The 16,654-nt window shown below is 48.5% G+C and overlaps 1 protein-coding gene across 1 annotated transcript; it reads left to right on the forward strand.

Annotated features, from left to right (window-relative positions):
- Positions 1 to 509: 509 nt before the first annotated feature.
- On the forward strand, positions 510 to 16,385 carry FSTL3 (follistatin like 3). Its single transcript, XM_083594907.1, has 5 exons — positions 510 to 1,049; positions 9,801 to 9,986; positions 12,675 to 12,890; positions 14,043 to 14,270; positions 15,672 to 16,385. Exons 1-5 carry the CDS (start codon positions 989 to 991, stop codon positions 15,722 to 15,724), a joined length of 744 nt encoding a protein of 247 aa, XP_083451033.1. The 5' UTR covers positions 510 to 988; the 3' UTR covers positions 15,725 to 16,385.
- The last annotated feature ends 269 nt before the right edge of the window (positions 16,386 to 16,654 follow it).

Here is a 16,654-nt window from a genome sequence, read left to right on the forward strand (position 1 = left end):
AAGGTTTTCTTTTTACCCCAAGACATATACGACCACAGGGGCCAAAATAAATTGACCAGCAGGCCCGCGAAACGGACTTTGGACATGGCTGCCCTAAACGGAGCCTGCGCTTACCCCGTTCCATTTAAAGCACAAAGCGGACTGTGGTGGTTCGCCCCACGTGCGGAGCTACAACTCCGATCACCACGAAACTACAGTTCCTGGAAGTCTCTGGAAGGGACTGGGTTGGTGGAAGGAGCTTTCGAGCCATGCCTCCGTCCAAGCTTCCGGATTGCAAAACCACCACGAGTCGCCACGCTGGAAAGGTTTCAAAAACAATTGGGAGGCGGCGGTTTTCTGGTGCGTTCCCAAAACCCCAGACATGAGACGTTTGGAAAGGGAGAGGGAAACAGAAAGAGAGAGAGAGGGCGCGCGGGGGACGACGAATTTGGAGACGCATTTCCAGGAAGGAAAAATTTGGGAATGAGGAGGTGGTCGTGGGGGTGAAGGATGCTAATCTTCCCAATCCAGAAGTTTAGGAGGGAGAGGGAAGAGGAGCGCCGTGCGTCGCCAGCTGTGCTCCCATCGCGCGCAACTGGAGCGCACAGGCGTGCGCCACGACCCGGGAGGGCGCGTTATTGATGCTTCTCTTAGCGATCCGGATTTGGCCGCATTCAGGCTGGCCTGGGGCGCAATACACTCCCCAGACACGTTACTGGCTGCCCTCGACACCGCCTCCCGTGGAGCTATGATTCAGACTGTTACAGACACCCTCACACACTTCACAGAGAGAGAGAGAGACGCGGGGAGAGGAGACGGCAGGGGGGTGCTTTTAAAAGGGGGAGAAACACCCTCCCGGGAAGGCAGTGCCAAAGAGGACCCCGGATTATTCCCAAGCTAGGTGCCTGCCCTTTGCTGAGACTTCGCTCCTGCTTGGGAGGGACAAGAATCTGAACTTTGCTGGAGGTTCCTAATTTTCCTTTCCCCCTGTGGATTTTTGCGCCTCGCCATGAAATTCTGCCTTCTGCTGCTGAGCGCGCTCTGCGCTGCCGGCGAGGGCTCCCTCTCAGGTAAGCGCATTTTTGGGGAAATGGGGTGCCGGGCTTTAAGCAACACCCCCAACCTCCTTTTCCTTCCAGGTTCCAGGTTTTAGGAGCCCAAGGAAACCCCGAGGTGGAGTGGTTTCCCAGGCCTCCCCGGGGACAAGGGAACGCGGGTGTTCCCCAAGACCCCCGGTGCTTAGAACGTCGGATGGGATGGGAAAGAGGGCGTCTGAGCGTGTGCAGAGTGCGGGATTCAAGCAGGATCCCTGAACTAGTTTTAAAACTTTCGGGAGTCAGTCCCAACCCAGTTCTGACTCTCTAGAATGGCTGTGGGTGGGCCAAATTATTATTATTATTAGTAGTAGTATAATACTGCGCTATTTAATAATAATAATAATAATAATAATAATAATAATAATAATAATAATAATATATTTATACCCCGCCCACTCTGGGCGGCTTCCAACAAAATATTAAAATACATCATCAAACATTAAAAGCTTCCCTAAAATTACAATATCAAAAACACCAAAAATTAATCAATTACCAGCCCAAGCTTTTAGGGGATTGCAGAAGGAGACTGTAAGGTGATAAGTCAAGGGATATGTTTTTAGTTGCGGGGGGGGGGGAGGGGAGGGGAGTTAAACTTATTTTAGTTCTGGTATGGTTACTGTTAAGAGGGTTTGAAAAGGAGAGGATAAAATATGCCCTCCATCCATTTAAAATTGTTTTAAAAGCAGGAGGGGGTTAGGAATTAAAGGGTAGTTTTTAATGATGCCCCCCCCGAGTTCTTGATTGTAAAATAAAAAATCAATAAATTATCAATAAGAAAAGTAAATGGCAGTGATTTAAGACTTTCGAAAAGCTGAAATAGACTAAAAACCGAATGAAACTTGCAGTGACTTTCTAAACATCTGCGGCGGCTCGTCTAAACAGAAAATGTGTTCAGCGGGCGGCGGAAAGAGTGTGGCGAATGCGCCTGCCCGATCTCATGTGGCAGGGAGTTCCGAAGGTTTTCTCTAAAGCGATACAGCTGGGAAGTTTGGAAAGGAGCAACAGAATCGGAAGAGACCATCATGGTTTGCACACATTTGTGCTGCAAATGCGTAGCCCTCAGCTAGTTTGATGGTGTGTCATAGTGCCTTAGTGATCATGCGCGTGGGTTTCTGTGCATGAGCATTAAAGCGTCTATTATTATTATTTTACACGCCAGACAGATCTGAACCCTTGACAAAGACGGTCCAGGAAACTAGCTCTGTTTGCGGTGCCTTTGGCGTGAATTTTCTCCGCTGAGATAATTGACGGCAAAATCTATGGCACGATAATGCCAAAGTTGCGGGTTCGAATTCCGTGTACGACACAGCTGTCTATTCCAGCATTGCATGGGGGGACTAGATGACTCCAACTCTGTGATTCTGCGACCGCACTTGGAACACTGCGTACGGTTCTGGCCGCCTCTTACCAAAATGGATGTGTTGTAGAGTTGGCAAAGCAAATGTTTTTTTTTGTTTTTGTTGCATTCAAGAGTTGCAGAAACTTAATGCAAAAGCGGGTTTTGGGGGGCTCCTTTTGGGGGGTCAGGAATGCTTGTGATTCCTGCATTGCAGAGGGGAAAATATTTTATTTTCTAAAAATTATGCATATATTAAATTTCCACACTGCCCTTCATCCGAGGACCGCAAGGCGGCTTACGATATAAAAACACAAAGATACGCAACGTACTAGCCAACAAAAGTAGTAGCCAGCAACAGTACCCCGCTGCCGCTGTTTGAAAAGCCGTATTTTCATAGAGAGTTGCAAGGGAACCCAAAGGTCATCCAGCCCGACCCTCTGCAATGCAGAAATCCTTTGCCCAATGTTTGGGCTCGAAGCCAAAAACCTGAGATTAGGAGCCTCCTGTATTTTCGCTGTTGCAAAAAACCGCCCTGAGATATGCAAATCGAATAAATTAATTAAATGAAGGAGCCCAAAGTCCTGGGAGGATATAGATTTGGAATTTAGGGTTGCCGGCGATGGATCGGAGGGTTCCGAGCAGTTGAATCTGTGCGCCAATTTCCCCGTTTGCAAATTATGGGATGTTTTAAGCGAAAACATGCCTCCCTTCGGTGTTTGGCGAGGGGGGGACCCCCGCACGGCGAGACTGGAATCTGAGCTCCCAAACCAGGTGGGGTTTTTGAAAAAGGAGACGCTTCCTTTGAAGTGGGGAAATTAATCTTTCAACAGGGCTTTACCTCTCTTCTTCGGGTGAAATTGCACAAGACGTCCTTCTTTGATGGGAAGCGGGGGCCAAGTCAGACAGGCAGGCAGACAGACCTGCAGGCCAAATGCTTGATTTTATTTTATTCCCTCCACCCCCAGCAAAACGTCTAGAGTTTCAAAGCTCTCTTTGGGGTTGAGAGTTTCCTGCGGCCAAGAGAGGGCTTACTATCCCTGCTATAACAACAACAACTATTATTATTATTATTATTAATAATAATAATACCCCGCCCATCTGGCTGGGTTTCCCCAGCCGCTCTGGGCGGCTCCCAAGAGAACCCTAAAATACAATAACCTATTTAAAAGCTTCCCTTAACCTATTTAAAAGCTTCCCTAAACAGGGCTGCCTTCAGGTGTCTTCTAAAAGTCTGGTAGTTCTTTTTCTCTTTGACATCTGGTGGGAGGGAGTTCCACAGGGCGGGCGCCACCACCGAGAAGGCCCTCTATCATTCGGTTGAATTGCTAGCACATTCTGCTATTGCCCCTTTCCTGAATTAAAGGGAGCTAGAACTGGGGAAATAGAAGTCCCCAATGCGGATAATAATAATAATAATATTTTATTATTTATACCCCGCCCTCCCCAGCCAAGGCCGGGCTCAGGGCAGCTAACAAGCAATAATAAAAACAAAGTTGAATGAATACAACTTAAAAGCAAGATTAAAATACAACATTAAAATATTGAAACATTAAAATATGAAAACGCAGCCTCATTTGATGCGGGTCAAATCCTATCGCAGAATCGCAGAATCGAAAGGGTTGGACCCTTGCAACGCAGGAATTTTTTTGCGCCCAGAGTTGGACTCGAACCCGCAACCATGAGATTAAGGGTGTCAGGCTCTGCTGACTGAGCTGCCCATGTTGGAGGGGGAAGGCAGGGGGTTTTTTTGGGGGGGGGGGTTAGGCGCAGGGAGGCGATTGCAGTTATACAGCCGCCCAAATACTGGGAGCGCTGCAAAGCCGCCGGCTATCTTAACATGCCCAGAGGCTCACTTTTCATCCCGTGGCCTTAAACACCTAAGAAACCCCTCTCCTTGGCGGACGGCAACCCAGTCTGATGGGCAGGGTAAATAATAATAATAATCTCTGCAAAAAAACCTTCCACCACCACCTCCTGAGGGAGCCCATTTCACCATCAAACAGCTCTTGCGGTCAGAAAGCAATGTTGACGTTGAGTCAAAAGCTCCCTCCTCGTAACGTGCAGCCACGAGTTCGAGTCCTGCCCTCCAGAGAAACAAGCTTGCTGTTCACACTGGCTCACACTGGAGAGCCAGTGTGGTGTAGTGGTTAAGAGCGGTGGACTCGTAATCTGGTGAACCGGGTTCGCTTCCCCGCTCCTCCACCTGCAGCTGCCGGGTGACCTTGGGCCAGTCACACTTCTCTGAAGTCTCTCAGCCCCACTCACCTCACAGAGTGTTTGTTGTGGGGGAGGAAGGGAAAGGAGAATGTTAGCCGCTTTGAGACTCCTTCAGGTAGTGATAAAGCGGGATATCAAATCCAAACTCTTCTCCACGGCACAGCCCTGCAGTTGCTTGGGATTTAAAGGCATCATAAAACAACAGAATTGTAGAGTTGAAATGCGCCCCCAACCCTGTCTGTAATTCCGGGACTGTCCCGGGAAAACAGGGACACTTGGAGGAGGGTGCGTTGTTGCAGAGGGTTGGGCTGGATGACCTTTGGGTGTAAAAAATCCCAACTCTTTGATTCTGTGAATCTGCCGAGACCCTGGCAGGTTGGCAGACCCAGCCAGGCGTGTTCTGCCATCTGCAAAACCATGAGGACCGGCGGCTTCAAAATTAAACAGCTCTCCAATTAAAAAGGCTCTGGAAGGTGTCCTCGCTGCTGAATGTTATAGGAATTATAAGGTCTTATATCTTAAAAAGTAGAGACATCACCTTGCCAACAAAGGTCCGTATAGTCAAAGCTCTGGTTTTCCCAGTAGTCATGTATGGAAGTGAGAACTGGACCATAAAGAAGGCTGATGGCCGAAGAATGGATGCTTTTGAATTCTGGTGCTGGAGGAGACTCTTGAGAGTCCCATGGACTGCAAGAAGATCAAACCTCTCCATTCTGAAGGAAATCAGCCCTGAGTGCTCACTGGAAGGACAGATCCTGAAGCTGAGGCTCCAAGACTTTGGCCACCTCAGGAGAAGAGAAGACTCCCTGGAAAAGACCTTGATGTTGGGAAAGATGGAGGGCGCAAGGAGAAGGGGACGATGGAGGACGAGATGGTGGGACAGTGTTCTCGAAGCTACAAACATGAGTCTGACCCAACTGCGGGAGGCAGTGGAAGACAGGAGGGCCTGGCGTGCTCTGGTCCAGGGGGTCACGAAGAGGCGGACACGACTAAACGACTAAACAACAAGGTCTTATATATATATATAAAATAAATGTTCATAAACGTACAAGGCAAACACATACATAAGTATACAAACCACGTTCTGCAATAGTACAGGAGAGGAATCCTGAAGGCGTTTTGACACTCCCAAATTGACCTCAAATATTTCTCTGCAAGGAGGAAGGAAATGGGGAAAGCTTTCCAATGGTCTTTGGACTGTAGGGGCTCACACCTCCCTTTGCAAATACAGCCTCACAAGTATCTGTTAAGCTGAGCAAAGTTATCAATATGCCTAAGAGATTCAGGAACAAAGTGTTATCTCCAAGGAATGGCCAGGCTATCCAGAAAAGGCAACTGATAAGGCATGATCAGGTCTCCTGGCAGACAGGAGAGAAGCAACACACTCCAATTTCTGCTGGGGACCACCTTTTTCTGTGATGTATGTATGATGTTTGGGGGGTGGTCTTGAGTGGGTGGCACTGTGGGTTAAACCACAGAGCCTTGCCAATCAGAAGGTCGGCGGTTCGAATCCCCACGACGGGGTGAGCTCCCATTGCTCGGTCCCTGCTCCTGCCAACCTAGCAGTTCGAAAGCACGTCAAAGTGCAAGTAGATCAATAGGTACCGCTCCGGCGGGAAGGTAAACGGCATTTCCGTGTGCTGCTCTGGTTCACCAGAAGCGGCTTAGTCCTGCTGGCCACATGACCCGGAAGCTGTACGCCGGCTCCCTCGGCCAGTAAAGCGAGATGAGCGCCGCAACCCCAGAGTCGGCCACGACTGGACCTAATGGTCAGGGGTCCCTTTACCTTTACCTTGAGCTACAGGGGAGGCAATTTCAAACGTCTATATAGGAGCTTGCACACCAATGTTGGGGGTTCCTCTCCTCCCTCCCTGCGTGGGGTGAGCGGGGGACCCTGTTGCAACAGATTAATAAAGATCAGGCTTACTAGCTGCTTTGCTTCTCAATATTTTCTGGTTGGCCTCTGTTATTTTCTTTGACCGATGGAGAACCTACTTAAGGAGTCTATATGGGCTCTTGGATACCCCATAAGGGAAAAAGGAGCAGTTTTTTCTTATAACATTGGCCTGTTATTTTCTCCTACTGATAGGGAACTGTTAAGGGAGAAATCTGAGGGCTCCCTTGGACAAAAAACAAGGACACCAGCCAGGAATACCAGAGCAAAACAGCAGCCAGTAGGTTTGGTCTTTATTGAAGACGGTCGCGACCGGACTCCCACCTGCCACCAGGTGGAACAAGATGGAAGCCCCGAACAAAAGAGCCCCCAAACTTTTATTAGCTGCTAATCCCCATGTTACAGCCCCCAAACTACATCACTAATACATCACAGTTACATCATGAAAGGGGAGGTCTGGTGGCCGTAATCTGAGCATCCTGGACCCTGCCCCATGGTTCCCCTTGCCCTCCACCAAACACCCATCAAGTGTAACAAAAGAGAGATTTACATTTCCCTGTTTCCCAGCCAAGTTCATCACACCCTTTTGTCTTCATCTGGGTTTGTTATTTCTGGAATGGCTACCTGTCTGGCACTCAGGTATCAGGATGCCAGGGATTATTCCTCAGGGAGAGGGGCTGCTGAGGAGCTGAGCTCACCTGTCTATATGAATTTCTGAAGTTTTTCCACTGAGCCAGTACATAGGTACATTTATTCATTTATCAGTGAATTCTTACATTTGGTATCGTGCAGCAAAGGCCCTTTGAATAGACAGGAAGAAACTGTGATGAACTATTTTGTGGGGACAAATCGCAAAAGTCGCAAAAGTGATTGTGCTGGTTTTGGTAGTGGGCTACATGTGCGTGTTATCTGCTGGAGGGGCAACCCCCCCAAAAAAACCTATACATAAATTCCTGCAACAGAACCTACATAAGGACTCTGTACAGGCTCTTGGATACCCCATAAGGGAAAAAAGAGCAGTTTTTTCTTATAAAACTGAGAAAGGGCACCTCTCCCGTATCGAGGAGCCTTGGGGGTGGGATGGGGAAACTTTCCCCCCACCCTCTCCCTCCTGAAACGTGGGAGCGTCTGGGGCACCCCAGACAGGAATGGCCCTGGGGGGCTTTGCTCTCCAAAAAAATGAACGATTCGTTCACCAGATTAAGGAACAAACAGCCTTTTGAATCGGCTGCCAGCTGGCTGGCTGCTTTGCCGCGGGCTGTCTTGGGTAGTACTTTTTTTCGGGGGGGGGGGTTAGGTTTGAGGATGCCATGAGCACGTGGGGGGGGGGCGCAAAACAGAAGTCCCAGACAGACCTCACACGCTCAGGCCTGATCTTTCACTCCAAGAGCCAAACAAAGCACAGTTTGTCTGTCCAGGGGGTTTTTTGGGGGGTGAGGAACAGATCAGGCTTGTTGTGGGTGGGGGGCAAGAATGAGGGGGGTCAGCCTTTGCCAGCTTGTTTTGAAGGCCTGCGGCGAGCGAGGTCCCGGCAGGGTCATCCGCCCCCCTGCAATGTCCATCCAAGTCGGAACTCGAACCCAAGACCTTGAGATTCAGAGTCTAATTTATTGTTTTATATCAGGGGTCAGCAAACTTTTTCAGCAGGGGGCCGGTCCGCTGTCCCTCATACCTTGTGGGGGGCCGGACTATATTTTGAAGGGGAAATGAACGAATTCCTATGCCCCACAAATAACCCAGAGATGCATTTTAAATAAAAGGACACATTCTACTCATGTAAAAACACCAGTCAGGCCCCACAAATAACCCAGAGATGCATTTTAAATAAAGGGACACTCATGTAAAAACACGCCGATTCCCAGACCATCCACAGGCCGGATTGAGAAGGCGATTGGGCCAGATCCGGCCCCTAAGTTTGCCTACCCATGTTTTATATCGTATCAGCTTATTTTTTTTGCTAGCGTCAAAGTATCTACAAATAGCCAGTATTTCTTTTTTTTAAATCATTTGTTCTGTGCAGAAATACGCTTAAGATTTCGCTTCCTGGCTAGCTCTTCCGCCCTAAACGCCTAACCAAGTTTCCGGTCCTCATTACCGTGAAATAAAAGACTGGTTTTAAAAAGGACAGCGGGAAGCAGCGCCGATCTGCCTAGGTCTTGTATTGTCTTCTCCAGGTTTTCAGGCACGGGGGGTATTCCCTGCCTGGAGGTATTGGAGATGTTCTGCATGCAAAATAGGAACCCTAAGCACTTAGGGTATTTGGTGATAGAGTGCTCCTGAGAATGGAAGCTCCACGGAAAACTAGCCACTGGGAATAATAGGCACGGATGGGCGAATCCTGCTGATTGCTGGGAAACCACAAAACGCCCTTATGCAAAGTCTGCCAACAGTCAAGGCCATGAAAGTAGAACTTCTGTAGCCTAGCGCAGTCTATCTACTCTAGATCTCCTATGCCCTTTAAAAATGTGTTTTTTTTCCGGGTGGGGGGGAGGCTATTGAATTGTGGTTTTCATTTTAATAAAAATAAAAATAAAAATAAATTTTATTTATACCCCGCCCTCCCCAGCCAAGGCCGGGCTCAGGGCGGCTAACAACCAATAATAAAAACTAGCTGATTGAAATACAACTTAAAAAACAAGGTTCAATACAACATTAAAACATTAAAATGCAGCCTCATCGCAGGAGAAAGGAAAAAAGAAAGAGGTATTAGGTACTTTGTGTATTGGGTGCTTTGTGGTTTTATATCTTGATTTTATTCTGCGAACCGCCCTGAGACCCGTGGGTATAAGGTGGTATATAAATTCTAATAATAATAATAATAGTCAGTGCTTTTTTTCTTAAAAAATGTTTAGAGGTACTCTCATTTTGACTCAAGAAAACCACCATTTTATAGTTCGAATCGGGGGGAAACAAATACAATAAATGGACCAAAGTACAAAGATTCACAAAATGTTTAGGGGGCACGCGTACCCCTGCGTCCCCCCCAAAAAAACCACTGATAATAATAGATATAAACATCAAGAGATGGTGAGTACAGGCTGCTGGACTAGATGGGCCTGTAACAGCAGCCTCTTCCAATGTTCTTATGAAACCTCCAGACCCAGGAGCAGTCTATCTGGACTCCTAGGTTATTTTATGGGTGTTCGGCCGCTGTGAGGACAGGGTGCTGATCTAAGCCTCGTAAGCTGGCCAGTCATGTGGCGGTGAGTTCCGTGAGCTAACCGATCTCTTAAGAGCCGATATTCCGTTCTAACGGCCCCTTTCCCCCAAACAGGCGGTATCTGCTGGCTGCAGCAAGGGCGCGAGGCGAAATGCACCATGATCGTCCGGACCGGCGTGAGCTGGGAGGAGTGTTGCGCCAACGGGAGCACGGACATGGCCTGGTCGAACGCCTCGCACCCGGACAACAAGATCAGCCTCCTCCGGATCCTGGGGCTCGTGACCTGTCACCCTTGCAAAGGTAGAGGGGCTATTTTTTTAAAAAAAAGAATTGCAAGGGGCCACCACTATGAAGGCGCCGTGGAAGCTGGGAGCCAGCAGCAGGTGGCGCCAGAGCAAAGGGGAAAAAGGCAGGCAGGTGGCCCTCTTTGGCCGAGGGCAGACTACAGCCGGAAATAAAACGTTTCAACTGTCTTTTATTTTCATTTTTAGAATCATTTTCATTTGGTTTTACGAAACAGAAAAATTACGACAAGGCCAGCTGCATAACCGTCTATTGAGATTTTTTCTAAATCTCCCGGCTTCCCATCTTCGACTGCATATTATTTCATAATCCACATATTATAACTCTCCGTACTTTCCTTAAACTGCTTTTTGTAGACGGGTTCCCTAGGGATCATCTACTCAAACCCCCCAGAGCTACAAACAAAAAGTTGGGGCAGATTTGGGGAGGGCGACGCCCGGAATTTCCTGGATATGTATCCGGAATATCGGAAGCAGTGTCAACCCAGTGTCGCTTTTGGCGATCTTCCTGAACTCCTTTTCATAACTAGCCTTCATTGGCATAAGTTAAAACAGGAAAAATCACGAAATGGTACAAAATACGTTGACAATCCAAACACACTTACAGTATATAAAAGACTAAATTAAAGGAAAAGACTGGATAACCAGAATGAAATAAATCAGGCAACTTTAGATTTAGGCTTTAAGAACCTCAAGTGTTCCTTAGGTAAAGGTAAAGGGACCCCTGACCATTAGGTCCAGTCGTGGCTGACTCTGGGGTTGTGGTGCTCATCTCGCTTTACTGGCCGAGGGAGCCAGCTTACAGCTTCCGGGTCATGTGGCCAGCAGGACGAAGCCACTTCTGGCAAACCAGAGCAGCGCACAGAAACGCCGTTTACCTTCCCGCCGGAGCGGTACCCATTTATCTACTTGCACTTTGACATGCTTTCGAACTGCAACAGTAGTTCAAAAACTATTCCCTGCCCCCTGGAATTGGCCCAAAAAAGCTCAGCAGATTTTCACTGTTTGAAATATGCAGGAATCTTTTGCCTGCCGCAGCACTCGAACCCGTGACCCTTAGATTAAGAAGCTCCTGCTCTGAGCTGTCAGGAGGGGGAAAAACCCCACCCTGAAAAAAACAACCAATCTCAATAACTTTTGTGTCCGGATTTTTACTGTTTGAAATACGGCAACCCTAGATTTGGTTCTTTGCGCCCTCCTTGCGGGGCACGACCCTGCCGGGAAAACGGGTGCTGCTTTTTCCCACCCCCAGACTTGCCTTGGGGGGGGTGACATTCTCCCAGACAGCCAGAGAGAGCCCACCCACGTCTCCAAGGGGGAGACGACTGTGCCCCTCTCCCATCTCTGCCAGACTTTTTTTGTTTTGCCCCGGGGTGACCCTCCAACATAATGCACCCGTCTGTCTCCTGAGACTCTCCCTCCTTCCCCACAGACACAAGGGGCTCCCCCCATCTCGGCTGCCTCCCCCAGACAGATCCTTCCCTCTCTCTGACTTGTTGTTTTCATGTCACGGAAGCCGGCGAAGGAACAGGGGCGTCTATTGTGCGAGAAAAAGCTCTCCGTGGAAAGTCTTGGGGGAAAAACTCCCCTCTCCTGCAAAACCCAAGTTTTCGGGCACATCGTTGGAAACCCCAGTTTTGCAGACCCTCCAACTTGTCCCAGGGGTGTCATGAGGACTGCAATCTTGCGTCGTTTTTAAGAGAAGCGTGGAATTTTAGGGAATCCTTGGGTCATCAAACCAATGCAATGCAGGAATCACAGCGGGAAAATCCCGGGCTCTTGGCCATCTGACCTCTGCTTAAATACCAGACCCTCTAAGTGTCCCTATTTTCCACGGACAGTCCCCGATTCAGAGAAGCTGTCCCGGTTTCTGATCTGACCCCGGAACATCCTGCTTTTCCTTAGGACGTCCCTATTTTCACGGGAGAAACTTTGGAGGGGACGGAATAGGACGTCCCTATTTTCAGGGGAGAAACGTTGGAGGGGACGGAATAGGACGTCCCTGTTTTCAGGGGAGAAACTTTGGAGGGGACGGAATAGGACGTCCCTATTTTCAGGGGAGAAACGTTGGAGGGGATGGAATAGGACGTCCCTATTTTCAGGGGAGAAACGTTGGAGGGGATGGAATAGGACGTCCCTGTTTTCAAGGGAGAAACGTTGGAGGGGATGGAATAGGACATCCCTATTTTCAGGGGAGAAACGTTGGAGGGGATGGAATAGGATGTCCCTATTTTCAGGGGAGAAACGTTGGAGGGGATGGAATAGAACGTCCCTATTTTCAGGGGAGAAACGTTGGAGGGGATGGAATAGGACATCCCTATTTTCAGGGGAGAAATGTTGGAGGGGATGGAGTTATCTGACCCCCGAGCCGTCTGAAGGCAATCCTGTATAGGGAAGGTATTTTTTAAAAAATGTTTAATGTTTTGTTACGTTTTTTATATATGTTGGAAGCTACCCAGAGTGGCTGGGGCAACCCAGTAAGATGTCTCGGGTATCAATAGTAAAATTATAATGATGGAACGGGCCGCCCCTATTGTCATCGGAGAAATGTTGGAGGGTACGGTTTTGCTTCTCTCCATTTCCTTCTGCTTGCTGTGGATTTTAATTTAGGTGCTGTGCGTGCTTCAGATGAATAATAATAACAATAATATTAATAATAACCACCTCTCAATTCCTCCTTCCTCAGAGAGCTGCGAAGGGGTGGACTGCGGTCCGGGAAAAGTCTGCAAAATGAAATATGGACGCCCGCACTGCAGCTGTGCCCCAGATTGCTCCAACCTCTCCCGGAAACTTCAGGTGTGCGGATCCGATGGCTTCACCTACCGAGACGAATGCGAGCTTCTGACGGCAAAATGCAGAGGACAACCCGACCTGGAAGTCATGTATCAAGGCCGGTGCAAAAGTAAGCTGGTCTCCCCGCTCCAAACTCCCACCGCGGGCATCTTCCAAAGTTTGAATAACAAAAAACACAAGCGCTCAAGAAACTATGGTTTGTTAAACCCAACTGCAAATGGTCCGGCAGGTTATCGGACAAACCGTGGCTTGCGCCAACACAGTCGTACCTTGGTTCTCAAATGTAATCCGTTCTGGGAGTCCGTTCGACGTCTGAAAATGTTCGAAAACTGAGGCCCGGCTTACGGTCGGCTGCGGGAGCTTCCAGCGTTCAATCGGAAGGCAAGTTGGATGTTCGGCTTCCGAAAAACGTCCTCAAACCGGAACACTCACTTCCGGGTTTGCGGCGTTCGTTTAAAAGCCTGGGGTGGATTAATCCATTCTGCATTCCTTTCTATGGGAAAGCAACGCACCTTGGTTTTGGAACGCTTTGGTTTCGGAACAGACTTCCGGAACGGATTAAGTTTGAGAACCAAGGTACTGCTGTATTGAGTAGAATTTCATGACAGAAAGCGGCGACAACTCGCCCAAAGTTCCAGCTGATCTTGATCCTTGGACTACTGCAATGCGCTCTACGTGGGGCTACCTTTGAAGGTGAATGGAAACTACAATTAATCCAGAATGTGGCAGCCAGACTGGTGACTGGGAGTGGGCGCCGGGACCATATAACACTGGTCCTGAAAGACCTACATTGGCTCCCAGTATGTTTCCGAGCACAATTCAAAGTGTTGGTGCTGACCTTTAAAGCCCTAAACGGCCTCGGCCCAGTATACCTGAAGGAGCGTCTCCACCCCCATCGTCCAGCCCGGACACTGAGGTCCAGCTCCGAGGGCCTTCTGGCGGTTCCCTCCCTGCAAGAAGCCAAATTACAGGGAACCCGGCAGAGGGCCTTCTCGGTGGTGGCACCTGCCTTGTGGAACGCCCTCCCACCAGATGTCAAAGAGAACAACAACTATCAGACTTTTAGAAGACATCTGAAGGCAGCCCTGTTTAGGGAAGCTTTTAACGTTTGATGCGTTATTGTATTTTAATATTTTGTTGGAAGCCGCCCAGAGTGGCTGGGGAAGCCCAGCCAGATGGGCGGGGTATAAATAATAAATAATAAATCATCATCATTATTATTATTTCTCTGATGTGTGTGTGTGTGTGTCCCCTTGTGCAGAATCGTGCTCCACTGTCGTGTGTCCCGGGACCCACACGTGTGTCGTGGACCAGACCGCCAGCGCCCACTGTGTCATGTGCCGGGCCGCCCCTTGCCCGGACCCCACCGACATTGACCACGCGATCTGCGGGAACAACAACATCACGTACCCCTCCACTTGCCACCTCCGAAGAGCCACTTGCTTCCTGGGGAGATCAATCGGCGTCCGACATTATGGAAGCTGCGCAGGTAGGTTTTCCCCTGGGGTCTAGGGTCTCACACCTCGGCGAGTTAGGGGTTTCCCCTGCAGGATAATAATAATAATAATAATAATAATAATAATAATAATAATAATAATAAAATTTATTATTTATACCCCGCCCATCTGGCTGGGTTTCCCCAGCCACTCTGGGCGGCTCCCAAGAAAACACTGAAATACAATAACCTATTAAACATTAAAAGCTTCCCTAAACAGGGCTGCCTTCAGATGTCTTCTAAAAGTTTGGTAGTTATTTTTCTCTTTGACATCTGATGGGAGGGCGTTCCACAGGGCGGGCGCCACCACCGAGAAGGCCCTCTGCCTGGTTCCCTGTAACTTGGCTTCTCGCTGCGAGGGAACTGCCAGAAGGCCCTTGGCGCTGGACCTCAGTGTCCGGGCAGAACGATGGGGGTGGAGACGCTCCTTCAGGTATACTGGGCCGTTTAGGGCTTTCAAGGTCAGCACCAACACTTTGAATTGTGCTCGGAAACGTACTGGGAGCCAGTGTAGGTTATATGGCCTCGGCGGCCGCTCCCAGTCCCCAGTCTAGCTGCTGCATTTTGGATTAGTTGTAGTTTCCGGGTCACCTTCAAAGGTAACAGGACCGGTGGTCAGGGATGATGGGAATTGTAGTCCCAAACATCAGGAGGGCCGGAGTTTGCTTATGCCTGGCTTAGGGCCTCATCAGACCTAAATCTGGCCCTGTTTGTGGGATATCTTTGGGAGAAAGAAAAAACTCGGGAGTAAACCCTGCACAGATCCGGAGTCCCTAAGGCGGTTGGATGGTGCATTGTCCGCCTCTTTCTGGCCACCAAGCTGTCTTGCTCTGCTATCCTTTAGACCCCCATCAGCAATTCCCCCATCTGGGAATTGTAGCTGTGGGAGGGGCAAACTACAGATCCCATAATTCTGTTGGGTGTTTGTTATGTACTGAGGTGAATAGGATCCAAACTGCAGCGGTCTGATTGGTTCTAGAACAATAGGATTCAGAATGCAGCAGTCTGATTGGTCCTAGAACAATGCAGCAGTATGATTGGTTGGCAGGAACCACCCAATCATGCTCCAGATAGAAGTGAATCCACAACCTGATTGGCTTACAGTAGAATTCCGGAATTAGCCAATCATGTGCAGCCCATTGTGTAAATAATGTATATAAAGCAGATACCTTGAGGGGACTTTCATTCATTCCTCCTCACCACTATGAGCTGAATAAAGAGCATGAAATCACTTTGCGACTCTGAGTATATTTCAGTGTTGAAGGAAATATGCCTCCAGATTATAAGTTCTTTGCGGGCAGAGAGGCCTGATTTCTGCATCCGCCGCCCACGCTGACGGTGCCGTTCTGTGCAAATCCTGAATTTTGCCCTCTCCTCTTTTGATTTCTCCCGTAGCACCGAACCGATACCCGCTGGACACAGATGAAGCGGAGGAAAACTACATCTGAACCTGCCGTTGTGATCTATCTGACTCCCGACGACACGCCTGGGGCATTATCTGTTAACGATGTACAGACCGTATATATCTGATATTTATTAAGACCAAAAGACGACGACAGCCTTATTTATATATATATATAGACAGATAGATAGATATCTTGGCTGATGTAACCTAAGCATATCTGCCCCAGTTTTTCCTCCTCCTTCTTTTGGGCACCCCCCACTCTGCAGAATTCTCCTCCAATAGTGCGGAGGGAGATCTACTCCACATTGTGAGAGCGAGGGGGAAGCCGGGACTACAGTTCTCGAGGTCTAGCAGCTTAGCTCAGATCGGTATGGGGTTCTCTGCTCTCTGCTTGCCTCTCGGCGACACCCTATCCCTGCCCTAAAATCCTGCGGGAGGTTTTTCTCTGTGCTGAAAATTCAGGCCCCACCCCAACTCCCGAAGCTGCGCTGTTTGTTAACATCCCGTCGCTGGCTCTTCCCACAAACATTCTGTGACATCACAGCGATCAAGCCAATAGGCACACTTTGGGGCGGGAACTCACCCACACAAATTACCAGTTTTTTTACTTTAAAAATATATATACTTATATATCTCTCTCTAATTTAAAATCACCACTATGGTCACACCGAGTGCCTCATAAGCTGGATGTTGTTGTTGTTGTTGTTGTTTTTTAAAAAGATGTCGTTTCTTGTTCTCTTTCTCCATTTTTTTAAAAAGCCTATTTTCTATAAAAACAAGAACAAAAAATACCTTTGTGTCCCGATCTCTTTACATGCTTCTTTTACCTGTCAAATGTTTATTAATGATGGGTTGAAATTAAATTTATCCACGGTCCTTCCTGCGGAGATCACCGGGTGTTTTGCAACACAATCTCATTTATAACCAGCCTTTCCTCTAAGTTAAAATAGCAGCAGGCGAACGACAGATTAAA

This window comes from Podarcis filfolensis (genome assembly GCF_964270895.1).
Source record: "Podarcis filfolensis genome assembly, chromosome: 18".
Lineage (NCBI taxonomy): Eukaryota > Metazoa > Chordata > Lepidosauria > Squamata > Lacertidae > Podarcis > Podarcis filfolensis.

Coding starts and splice junctions, on each gene's coding strand:
- FSTL3 (XM_083594907.1), top strand. CDS start 989: ATGAAATTCTGCCTTCTGCTGCTGAGCGCGCTCTGCGCTGCCGGCGAG. Junction 9,987..12,674: donor GACCTGTCACCCTTGCAAAG/GTAGAGGGGCTA, acceptor CTCCTTCCTCAG/AGAGCTGCGAAGGGGTGGAC. Junction 12,891..14,042: donor GTATCAAGGCCGGTGCAAAA/GTAAGCTGGTCT, acceptor CCCCTTGTGCAG/AATCGTGCTCCACTGTCGTG.